Source organism: Amia ocellicauda, chromosome 12 (assembly GCF_036373705.1).
Source record: "Amia ocellicauda isolate fAmiCal2 chromosome 12, fAmiCal2.hap1, whole genome shotgun sequence".
NCBI lineage: Eukaryota > Metazoa > Chordata > Actinopteri > Amiiformes > Amiidae > Amia > Amia ocellicauda.
Window position 1 is genome coordinate 17,106,183 of NC_089861.1, and position 13,366 is coordinate 17,119,548.

The 13,366-nt window shown below is 42.1% G+C and overlaps 1 protein-coding gene across 1 annotated transcript; it reads left to right on the top strand.

The window, feature by feature from the left end:
- Positions 1-389: 389 nt before the first annotated feature.
- On the top strand, positions 390-2,574 carry LOC136764450 (galactose-specific lectin nattectin). The gene is made up of 5 exons (XM_066718521.1): positions 390-713; positions 905-1,032; positions 1,681-1,821; positions 1,943-2,054; positions 2,135-2,574. The coding sequence occupies exons 1-5, from the start codon at positions 656-658 to the stop codon at positions 2,224-2,226; spliced, it is 531 nt and encodes a 176-aa protein (XP_066574618.1). The 5' UTR covers positions 390-655; the 3' UTR covers positions 2,227-2,574.
- The last annotated feature ends 10,792 nt before the right edge of the window (positions 2,575-13,366 follow it).

Genomic DNA, 13,366 nt, shown 5'->3' on the forward strand with positions numbered 1-13,366 from the left:
AATCATTCAAGGAAGAAAATAAAACAAAAAACACGATTCCAATTAGATTGTCTTTTATACTGCAGTAATTACAATAGTCCCTGTTAGTTGCGTTGATAAATTCTCCCACATAGAACTATAAATTGCGTTTTGTTCCCCCACCCCCCCACACTTTTACTGGAGAAAACACCGTCTGCTAATTATGTTCTGTCCCGTTGACGAACCCTGGCCTAGAATGTAGCTATAAGCTAAAAGCAGCGGTTTTTATATTAGTGATTATATCTGACAATGGTTGTAGGGGGTTAGGGTTAGTAACTCAGCCCCCTCGGTGCCTATGCGTCCCCGTATATGTCAACAACAACTGTGCTCATGCTTGACCATATACGGGTACTCTGCCGGAGTTTCCAGGCAGAATGAAGCAGACATACACAGGACACCATGTGATTCTTGTTATCTCTTGTCTTGCCAGCATAAAAATGTGTGTACTTCTTACTTCTTTAGGACTGTTTATGGGCTAGCCCCATAAATGTACCTTGTTCCAGCTGCTCCTAATACATTCCTTTTATAGACCCTGAAACTCTTTCTATGGATTATTTTTGACTCTTCAGTAGTATAGTACAATACAATATAGTATAGTAGAGTATCCACTATCTACTTTTTGTTAGTTTTCTACGGGATGAAGTCACTGTATCTGCTGTGTCTGGTGGGCACTGTTGCCATGGCATCGACTACAGGTAAAGACATGCACTCTAACACTAACTTATGCACCTACTGGCTGATTCACTGACTGATACAATGGTATACTGACACACTGACTGAGTGATACATTGACTGACACATTTACTGACTGTCTCCTTCTTTCTTTCTTTCTTTCTTTCTTTCTTTCTTTCTTTCTTTCTGTCTCTCTCTCTCTTTCATATATCAGATCTCCCTGACTGTGCAGCTGGAAGCTGCACTGCGCGCTGTCCAGTCTGGGGGTTCAGACACTGGAGGAGAGTCGGAAGGAGCTGCTTCCACTACTTTAACACTGCAAAGAGCTTCATACAGGCTGAGGTACTGACATTGTTGTCATTGTCATCAGCATCACACCTAATTACCACCCAGCCAAAAAGCTTTACGTACTGAACAACAGCACACAATAGAGTATAGTATTATACAGTATAGTACAGCACAACATGCACTATAGTATATTATAATATAGTACACAATACACTGTAATATATTAAAGTATAGTGTATTATTGTGTAGTACAGCACAATAAACTACAGAAAATAGTATAGTATGAGTGTGAGTGTGTGTACATTTAGATCAATAGATACATTTGCTATAATTGCAAATACCTAGTCTCAGGCAGACACTCTCTCTTGGTGCAGTTTTAAAGTAGTACAGTGTCCAGTTAATCAATGTGTCTGAACACTAATTAATTAACTCCCCCCATCTCTCCCTCTGTCTCAACAGTATCCAGTCAATCAGTACTGTATGAACTCTGTCCCTCTCAAATTCAAACTCAAAGCCAACTTTATTGACACGGCAAGTTCACACAGGTTTTGCTAAAACAGACACAATGAAGCAGAGTAAAAATTACATGAAGTATATAAAACATCAAGACAAAAATATACAGAATTAAATTAGACTTCACAGTTCCTGCAGAGATTTTATATCAATGTACAGACAGACTCTCTCTCACTCTCTCTCTCTCAGCTGACCTGCAGGGCTCAGAGGAGGTCAGCTCACCTGGCTTCGGTCCACTCACGCTATGAGGACAGGCAGATCTTCCTGCTTATCTCTCGCAGCAACCGGCGGAACCCTCGAACCTGGCTAGGGGGCTTCCGCTTTCCTCAGGTAGCAACCCAGAGTAGAACTGGACTGTCTCTCTCCATGACCAGGGCTGGAGACCCTGCTGAATTGAACTGTCTCTCCTCTGTTGCTGTACACTCACTCTCCTCTTTTCCTATTCCTCCAGTCTAATAAGTTTATGTGGATTGATGGGAGTAACTGGACCTATGAGAACTGGACCCCTGGGAACCCCAATAATGAATATTTGGAAGAGCACTGCACTGAGATGAACTGGTCCCGTAAGTGTGTGTGCCTGTGTGTGCCTGTGTGTGCCTGTGTATTAGAGAATATATCTAACTGAAAATGTGATGTGTTTCAGAGAATGAGAAATGGAACGACCATGACTGCAATAACCTCAAACCCTTCGTCTGCAGATTCCCACTTCGCAGAGCTGAGGAAAACAAAGAGTGAGCTAGCGCTGTTACTGTATATACAGACACACTTCATACTGATACTGCACACATAGACACACTGCCCATGGATATTCCACACACAGACACAATGAACACAGATACTCCACACACACACACACACTGGAGACAGATACTCCACACACAGACACTCTGGAGACAGATACTCCACACACAGACACACTAGAGACAGATACTGCACACACAGTACACACTGACATATAACACTGCCTTCTAACACTGCACATAAACACTATGTGATTGAATTGTGTGAAAAGTCACCCCCTGATTGTATTGTATCTCTGTAGCTCATCTTGCCAATAAAGTGCTCTGAAGCATTCAGACTGCAGCCTGGCTGTCATCTGTGTTTTTGTGTTTGTGTGTCTGTCCATATATCTGTCTGTACTGTTTATCTGATCTCATAGTGTGTGCCTATTTCAGGAAGAGTTGATATAAGTTTAAGCTCTGGTAGTTGGGGCTCTCTGAAGTGTACGAAACTGAACACACACACAGATACTTGAAAATAAAACTAAAATGAATTAATGTCGGTGAGTCAGATAGAGAAAGAACCTGGACACCTGCAATTGTATTAATTAATTTAACCCTAGATTGTCACATACCCAAGTATGATTGTATAAAAGAAGGCAACAAAACACATTACACACCTAACACACATGAACAATAAGATACACAAAATAATCGCCACAAAATAATTCAAACAATACCTGGGTTATATTGTCCCCCCCAACATTCCCTCATATTTGACCTATTTATTTTAAGTTTACATTACTAGCTTTATTGAGTTGAAAATGTCTTGTTTTATCTGTGTATTATGCAATAAAAAAGAGAGTAAGTGTTTAAAATGTTAATACAAAGAATCAAAGAATGTACTGGAGTGAAGCTGAAACCCTAGAAACTAATTTCTATATTGTCCTGCAGTGATGAGACTTAATTAGAGCAGAACAAAGTTATGCAATTATCTCTGTCTTTGTGTGTGTTCCACGAATGTGGAAATATAAGCAAACAATGTGATACATGACATCCAATTCGAGTGCAAAGTGTAAGAAAATGCAAATCATTGATTCATTCAATAATGTTTGCCTCCTTAAGTACAAGAACATTCATATCATGTTTTTCAACTGCTTTTTTCACCTGGGCTAATGGCACTATTGCTGTCATTAACCATAACTCAGCTGCTACAATACCACTAACTTTATGACATTTTGATAAGTTCTTGATACCTTCTGTATTTCAGTGTATCTGAATGGTGTATGTATGTTTGTAACTGTGAAAAATCTGAAGATAATTATTACGAGCACAAAACTAAGTCTGCAGAAAACCTCCATTTTGGCGTCTGAATGGGTTAATTCGAGGTCATTGCATGAACACTGTCAAGTTGTTGCTCAGACCAAGTGGAATTTATAAATTAATTTCAGGAGTGAACAACTCTGAACATTTTCGTTGTTGATCAGTGGCAAAAACTCCTGATTAAATCCATTCTGATTTCATGTTATAACAAAATGACATGTGGAAAAGTCCAAGAGGGGTGAATACTTTTGAGAGCCGCTGTAAAATCAAGCCACACAGCAATCTACTTAGACAATCATTGGCAGTAGAATGAAGACTTTCAACGTGGCACCAACAAGTCTGTTTGTCAAATGTCTGCCCTGCTAGAGCTGCCCTGGTGAGCTGTAAGTGCTGTTATTGTTAAGATGAAATGTCGCCCAACATCAGTGCCGGACCTCACTAATGCTCTTATGGCTGAAATCCCCTCAACAGTGTTCCAACAGCTAGTGGAAAGCCTTCCTAGAAGAGTGGAGGGTGTTACTGCAGGGGGGACCAACTCCATAGTAATGGCCATAATTTTGGAATGAGATGTTTGACATTTCACAACACCACCACCCCCAACCGCCCCAGTATTTTCGTATCTCAAAAGTTTCAAACAAGGTGCATGGGACATGACTCCAGCATGTGAACTCCCTGGCAACCAACTTTTGGACAAACTAGTCAGGACATTTCAGATAACTGATGGCTGTAAAATGAGGTTAATTTAATTTAATTGGGTTGGAATCAAATAATTTGGAAATACGTAGAACATTAGAGTTAAAATGGACTTTACTTCTTTTGCAAGTGGTTTATGAGAGATGCCCTAATATTATAGAATCACTTGTTGAACAGAGTGAGAAAGTGAAGGTGTCATATATCCATCCAGCCATCCATTTTTGAAAACACTCACATCCTGGTGAGGGTCACAGAGCTGATCCTGGCAGGCATAGGGCACAAGACAGGAATACACCCAGGACAGGACACCACACCATCGCTGGGAAACACACACAGGGCAATTTAGCATAGCCAATTAACCTAACCCACATGTCTTTGGACAGTGGGAGGAAACTGGAGTGCCCAGAGGAAACCCATGCAGACACAGGGAGAACATGCATGCTCTACACAGACAGGCCCCCCCAAGCCAGGACTCGCACCCATGACCCCTGGAGCTGTGAGGCAGCAGCACTAACCACTGTGCCAACCACGCCACCGTGCCACCCAAGGTGTCATATAATTACAATTAATAAAACATAATATATTAATTTATAATAGCTGGAGTGAGAACTGATCTTATTTTATAACCCCCAACACACAACAATACCTATGAAGTTATATATTTTGTTAATTTAAGGAAACTGGAGTTAATATCTGGGTGAGTTTAATGGAGGTGGGGAATGAGTGGAGGAGCTCCATGACCTCAGCTCCAGCTCCAGGCTCTGGAGTGCTCCGATGAGCTCCGCTCCAGCTCCAGCTCCAGCTCCAGCAATGCCAGCTCCAACTCCGGGCTCACCTACCCAGGTTTTTGCGGTTCATGCACTCTTGCCGTCTTCCTCTGCTCTAGGTCTTTTCCTCCACAAAGGTACACTCAATGATGCTGGGCCTGCGCCCCCCTCCTCCCACCACCTGGACGTCAGCTCCCCGCTCCTGATGACGTCTCCATCCTTCCTTTGGCCTCACCCCCCAGCTCGCTTAATAATGCCACCAACAACAACAACAGTACAACACTACCTCCCGCGGTGGCTCCTGCCCACTATCCCCCACCGCTGCTGTTTATATGTTTTTGCTTTCTTTGTTCCTGTCCAGCATCCTTGTTTCTGGCTTCCCCCCCTCGCTCCTCCCCTGCCTTTCCCCTCCCCTTCCCCCTCCACTCCCCTGGGCCCAGCCTGTCCTCCATGTCTACTCTACGTCTTTTTCCTCTATCCTCCCTCCTGTCTCCCCACTGCCTTCTGTCCCAAGTGGTGTGCCGCTTAGCATTGGCCGCGTCCCACCCTAGGACCCCGGTTTCCTCTTCCATGGCCCCCACTGCCCCCATCACTTGCCTTGCTCTGCATGACCCCAGCTCATGTGCCCAGTGCTGGCAGTGGGCCCCACCCTCCCAAACCCCTCTTTCGCTGGCGCCCTCCCTGCAGCCCCGGGCAGCTGTTTCCCTGCCTCACCCATAGCCTTGTTTGTTAGCCCAGCGATCCCCCTGCAGCCCTTTGTGGCTTGTGCCCCTCCCCCCATCTACCACATTGTCATCCTGCAGCCCTGTGCAGCTCCTTCCAGTTTCTCCCCGCTGCACCATATGTGCATATGTCTTTCCTACAGTAGGATTTTTGCGATCTTTTCAAACACCTTTAAATGTCTTACTGCTCCAAACAATTGATCCTTGTGTGGCACTGTCCGACTGTATTGTTTTGTCCTTTTCAAAGTTAATTTCGGAGGTGTAATTTCAATGGTTTATTGTCTCTATGTAAAACATAACAGATGGAACAACTTGAGTTACACGCGGGGATCTTTACACAGTAAACTGGTACTACACAATATATCGTCCCCTCCACATCAACACACATAACATGCAAATACAGCCTCACCCCTCTGGTCAGCTCAGCCTCTCTCAGCAGTGGGGCATGATCTCTTAAATGGCGTTGGCTGAACTGTAGTGACAGCGAGTGCAATGTATAGTGTGTCTGTTAATAAGAGATCCTGTCCGAAAGCAGCATTGAAAAGGAAACAAAGTCAGACATGTATTTCTTTGTGGAATCAGGTCTTAAAGGCTCAAGAGAAAAAGCAGCAAACGTTTCAGCTTTCATCAGTGCTAGGAAATGCAGCTCACAAAGCTCAGTTTTTCTATAATGAAATTAACTTCGGGGAAATTAATGTCACAGACGGAACCTGACACACTATTATTCTTATTTTATTTCTTATATTGTTTGCAACTTTGCTTTGACGCTTTTATTTTTATATTTTATTGTTGTGTTCTTGCTGTTATCTTTAATTTTGTATGATATTATCACTTATGTTTGTGGTGGTGGTATCGAGCGGACCTGAAGGGAATCACGGCGGAGCGGCGGTGTAGGGGAGCCCTACGGGACAGGCTACAAGGATCGAGACTGTGGCGAGATAGGTGAACTGGATTTCGCTCTTTCTGGGATAAAGAAGACGGTGATCGGATTGAGTGTGTTGAACTGGCTTTACTGTACTTTGGATCTCTCTTTTCCCCGCGCCGAGACATTGTTCCTATCTGGCGGAGCTAATGAACTGGGATGTGTTTATTGACACATGTCACCTGTCATTTTATCTTTCAGCTGCAGCTTTTGACAATTGGACGGATTATTACTGTTAACAGTGGTATTTGTTTTATTTTGCAATTCTACTTGCTTGTTGGTGATTGGAGTCCTACATGTGTCTGGTGAATTCAACACGGGGAGGAGAATCAGTTGTTATCTATTGGTGTTGGTGTTGATATAAGTGGAACCACTAATTTGTTCAGGAAGCTGTGTGAGATTGATAGCTCCAGATCTTAGTTTAGAAATACAAATATTTTTCATTATTATATTGGGTTTTAGTTGGTGCCATATTGTATAAAGGTGGTTTTAGGTAGTTTTTATGAAAATGTAAAATTGTTCCTTTTTGCGCTCCCTCCGACTACCTGCCCTGAGGATAGCGTTATCTCCCTTATCAAATTGTCCTGTGTGTGTTGTAAAAATAAATATAACTGTATTTACCTGGCTGTCCTGTGTTGGTGTGCCAAGATCCGAAGGCTCTGTGCGGGGAGAGTGTGGCGTGAGTTCCTTGACTCAACACAAGGTGGCATAGTGTCACTATTAAGTCACCCTATAGCTTGTGACATTAAAAACATGTTGAAACCTCATAAATGCATATCTTACAAGGCATTCTAAAGAAAACTTTTCTGAATCTCACAATCTTTCCTGTATTGAGTGTTAAAAACACCAGTATCCAACAATGCATCTGGCTACAAGTATGACCGGCCACTATCACAGTGCGCTGGTTCAGTGAGTGGACCATTGATGACCACGACTGTGTGTTATTTATTATAAATCCAATCTGCTGGTATGTTGGCCAGTGTCTCAAACAACTCTCTGTGAGTTATACTACACATCGTGGGACCTGCTCCGCTGGCCCCTCACTGTATATAAACCCTGCCCTGACCCTTTTTCTGTACCTGTAGTTTGGTGATTGATTCTAATTAAGTTTTGATCACGAGAATTAAAATTGTCTTATCTTTGTAATGTAAAATACTAAAACAATAAAACTGTATCAATTTTGACTGGGAGATGTAAAATCGTACTTGCAGTCTTTACTCCGTGAAAGGCCATGCATTAATGGGTTATATTTATTTCAAAATAGATTGGATCCTTGATTGCAGGGGTTGTGCCAGCCTCTTCTCAATGGGGGGCTGAGGCTTGACATTATATTGGGGGGCTTCTCTTTACACCTTACTGGCACACATATACATAAGTTGAGATAAAGACCTGCGTGTCACCAGTCAACCTTCCTCCCAGAAAGACTCTGTTTAATTCAATCAACTCTACAGTCTGGTTTCTGAAAATAATTTAGGGGATTCTTCAATTGGCGTAGTTGGCAGGATATTGCTGGAAAACCGGGAATTCCAAATGGGTGAGTAGGTTAATTTACCACCTATATAGATTAAAAGAGACTTATCTGGGAAAGTCCCACATTTCCACATTATAGCAATATAAAAACGAAACTAAAACCAGACAAACTGTTGGAATAGTTGATCTATACAGGTTTTATTATATTCTAGAGAATAATTTACACTTGGCTGTCCCGAGTGGGTCTGCACAGAATTAATTCTGGCGCAGATATATTGTGTTTAATTGTGGATTACCCCGGGAAGGTTTGATCAATATATTTTGTAACAAACAGTGTTTTGTGTCTTTTGGAATACCTCGGGAAGTTTTGAACTATATATTTTGTGACAAACAGTGTTTTGTGTCTTTGACTCAGTGGTCCTAAGTGGATCTACGGACCCCAGAGTCGGTCATAAACATTTGTGTTGTGTTTTGTGTGACAGATCTGTATTCTAAAGTAGATTTTTTGTGGTGGTTACGGATACAGATAGGGGTTTATATTGTTTGACGTGTAAAGTCCATGTGAAAGACATCGAAAAGAATATTGTATACAAAATAATTTAATCAATATTCATATAATTGTCTGATCAGAGTATTATAGATTTCCTTAAAGACAAGAATAAAAAGACAGAACAGTCCATGATTGATAATGGATGGACTAAGGAATGGTCTCCACAGAATCATAGGAATTGGTGGAATCAAGGAAACACAAGATAAAACCGACAACGTTTCCATAAGTCTTTGTCAGAATAATACGAATTTAGAGAAGAACTTGATCACAAGGGATCAAGAAAACTGAGGCAGTGAAATAATGAAATAAAGTGGGATTATTTGATATTTTGTTCTAAATAATAAGGTTCATAATTATAAAAATACCATCATAAGAGGTTATAAGGGCTGTTTGAGACACTGCAGGGTCAATAAAACATGCCACAGATGTATGTGTTTTATATCTTTTGAAGGTGATATAAAGCCAGTTTAGTACAGTGAACTCATTGTCATGTTCAAGAAACCAATTTGAAATGATTCGACCTTTGTGACATGGTGCATTATCCTGCTGGAAGTAGCCATCAGAGGATGGGTACATGGTGGTCATAAAGGGATGGACATGGTCAGAAACAATGCTCAGGTATGCCGTGGCATTTAAACGATGCCCAATTGGCACTAAGGGGCCTAAAGTGTACCAAGAAAACATCCCCCACACCATTACACCACCACCACCAGCCTGCACAGTGGTAACAAGGCATGATGGATCCATGTTCTCATTCTGTTTATGCCAAATTCTGACTCTACCATCTGAATGTCTCAACAGAGACTCATCAGACCAGGAAACATTTTTCCAGTCTTCAACTGTCCAATTTTGGTGAGCTTGTGCAAATTGTAGCCTCTTTTTCCTATTTGTAGTGGAGATGAGTGGTACCCGGTGGGGTCTTCTGCTGTTGTAGCCCATCCGCCTCAAGGTTGTACATGTTGTGGCTTCACAAATGCTTTGCTGCTTATCTCGGTTGTAATGAGTGGTTATTTCAGTCAAAGTTGCTCTTCTATCAGCTCGAATCAGTCGGCCCATTCTCCTCTGACCTCTAGCATCAACAAGGCATTTTCGCCCACAGGACTGCTGCATACTGGATGTTTTTCCCTTTTCACACCATTCTTTGTAAACCCTAGAAATGGTTGTGCGTGAAAATCCCAGTAACTGAGCAGATTGTAAAATACTCAGACCGGCCCGTCTGGCACCAACAACCATGCCACGCTCAAAATTGCTTAAATCACCTTTCTTTCCCATTCAGACATTCAGTTTGGAGTTCAGGAGATTGTCTTGACCAGGACCACACCCCTTATACATTGAAATTGAACAGGTGTTCCTAATAATCCTTTAGGTGAGTGTATATTACTTCAATAAACGAATAATGGAGTGACATCTATATAAATATAAATAAAATATATTGATACAAGTCTGAATACATTTCATGTAAGAAATCAAGAATAGGAGAAAGAATAGCTGTTAGACTGCAGAGCATACCAAAGTTGAAAATAAGGCTGTTACTGAAGTTATAACGTGATGAAAAATATTTTAATAAATAATTGAATGAGATATTAGGATGGGAAACCCCCCCAGCGGGGGGGGGGTTGGTTGGAACTGGTCTGTGGCCTGGGCTTCCCCTGCTACCCTCAGAGGAAATACATAAATTAAGCAGTGTAATGTCCTGGGGTATGAAGAGTAGTTACATTACTAATGCTAAAAATATTGATGCTGGTACTGATGGATAGGAAACTAATTACTATTATCTGTCTTCACAGGAGCCAGTGAGACTGAATATCTCCCATAGGTTGCTATTCCTCTGCTGATTGCAACAGGAAGCTGGCAATGCCCAGGAATAGGTGGACAGAGCATTAACGTTTAATTTCTGATGCTGAAACTAACATAATTGTATATTTCAGAAAACAAATTGGAGAAAGGCCTGAAGACATCACTGGAAAAGACAATACATTAAAAAAAGGAATTGCTGTGTATGCAAACAAATTATTATGGAAATTGATTGATTGATTTCACTCGCACTCGCTTTTACAGGAAGCCTGCCCTGTGTAGGCCTGAACATGGCCGTATCCACCATTGAGGACAGCGAGGTCCGAACCTCTGTATTTTTTTTTCGATGTGTATATTAAAAGTGATAAAATAATTGCCTAATAACTATTTGGTGCCGCAAAGATCGTACAATGCAAAGATAACCGACCTTCTCAAGTGACTGCTTGCTTGAGTTGACCAATGAAATGGGCTGGGAGGCAGCTTTGCGCTGCACTGTGCTGGACTCAAGGTGCGTCACACTGCCCGCTCGCTAGCGCAACAGAGCTCCCATTCATTTCCAATGAGAGCTGCCACTCTCGGCGACAGGGGGCGGGGCTCCGCTCGGAGACAAAATGTCGCAGGGGCCGCGACTGTAACCCTACGTGCACACTGCCCACTCCCTCCACTGGCAAGTCGCTCAGTCTGGCGCGCTGTCGCTGACCTACACTGTGTGCACACTGCCCGCTTGCTGGCAGTTTATTTTTAAACTGGCGAGCACATCTGCCTCCCATTGGTTGTCGCATGGCTACATGGGTATAAAATGGTGCACCTTAAATGCATTCAACAGGGCTTTGTGGAAACTCAAGCCACCAGACGCCTTCTTCACACAATGCATCCTGAAGGAGTCATGTTTGAATGTCTCACACAAGTAATATGTTGGTAAGTCTAATAATGTCCGATACTTCCTATCCAGTTCTGTCGTATTGCGAGATTACCCAAAAGAACTACAAATGGTCTTGGACTAAAACAAAAAAGATTCATGGCAACAATACGCAACAAGCAAATTATTTTTTGTCAGGGTCCACATTTCTTGGTCAAGATATAATCAAGGTCCAGACCTCCAGAGGGAGTCTAAATACCCCTTTCCAGACACAAACACGCACACAATTATGTGAATTAGTAATATACCCTGTTGCTTATATTTAGTACATTCATTTAACACGGGATAAAAATAAGACATTTAAATGAATGTAAATATAACTATTAAAGCGCTTTCAGACCACTTTTAATTGTTTGAATTTGTTAGAGATTATTGTAGGCATATAAATAAACATAATACAAACTTTCAAGCATTTTGTGTCTTATTAGATTCAAGTCTTTATCACTTCCCTGTGAAGAACAGTGAAGATCTCCCCAGAAGAAGGATTACCGTTGGAAACCGAGTGCCGACGACAGAGAAGGAGGCTTAAAACGTTGGATATGTCCAAGAAGTCTACAGAGCATGAAATATACTGGTTTGTTTCTTAAGGGTAGTTCAAAGTGAAGGAGCATGTGTCAGGGGGTACACTGTAGTCAACTACGTTACCTGGTGGTAAGATTAGGGCACCAGGACCCAGTAAGACATTTAATTCAAATTAGATTTCTCCCAAGGTCCGTTATTTTGTGAGAGTGGGAAGTAGCACCAGAGGCCAACACTCGGAGACAAGACTCCATAAAGTTTGAAACAGGGTTTATTAAAATGTTAAATACATAATAAACACCCACTGGCTAGGGTGCAAAGTAGCAAAAAATAAGATAAAAGAACAATCTAGTGAAACCACAAGAGCTTGTAGGCTGGCAGTACACATCCAGGACCACCAAGGGGGTAAGGGCAGCATACATCAAAGACATGCAAACAAGGATGGTCCTGCGTGGCCTCTCTAGAATAAAATTGAATAAAAAAAGTTGGTTTATTGCACTTTACTAAACAACCTTCTCCCATACAATGGACAAATTCAATAAAATCATCAATCTTAGGTTAAAACAGACCGTGATTTAAAATACTAAAATATTAAAACCCTGTCTAAGATAGAGAAAACTGCCCAGTATAGGTAGGGAGAAATCACGAGAATAAACTATTGCATTGGTGATCACAGGCTCAAAGTCAAATTAAATAAGTGTCAGCACTTCCTTATCTCCATGCAGGCTATCCGCTATAGCCAACGACTTCTGGTGTGATCCTGCGATCTTCTCTCTGTGCGTTCTGTCCGCCTGTCAGTCAGTCGGTCGGTCGGGCGGTCGGGCGGTCTGTCGGTCCTCCACTCCGATGTCGGTACCAGCGCGGACCTCAAGTCTCTGCCTTCGGTCAGGTCCGCCTCCCTCTCGTTCCCCGCAATGCTCCCCTGCGCTCGCTTCCTCCCTAGCGGATCCTCCTTCTCCCAGTCTCCATCCAACCTAAATGCAAAAAGGCCCTCTCTTCTATTTCATCAACCTATCCAGTACAGATACTTTTCTTTCCCCTGGCCGATAACCAATGAGCTTCAACACACATTCTCAACATTCTCAGGTCATAAACGAGACTATCCACCAGTCCTGTCCGTGCACAAAAAAAAGGTGATCAATCAAATGTGACAACTAAAAAATATAATAAAACAAATATATAAGTGCTTCAATAACAAAATAACAAAAAATAAAACCCGTGTTCAAATAACTAAGAAGGTGCTCAGACAGTGGGATATAGTCATTCCTGTGACACATGCATGGAATGAAGATTAAAGGCTTCTTTATTGAGACTGGTTAGACAGTGATTTCCTAGTGCTGTTTACCAGGACGGAGAAGGGTCCCTGTGCTGGATTGTGAAAACTGTCGTCAGATTTTCTTGTTTATAGCCCCCTGTGGATCCGTGCCTGCAAGTAAACTGAGAGAGTGAACAATCATTTTGGGCTTGTACAATTTTT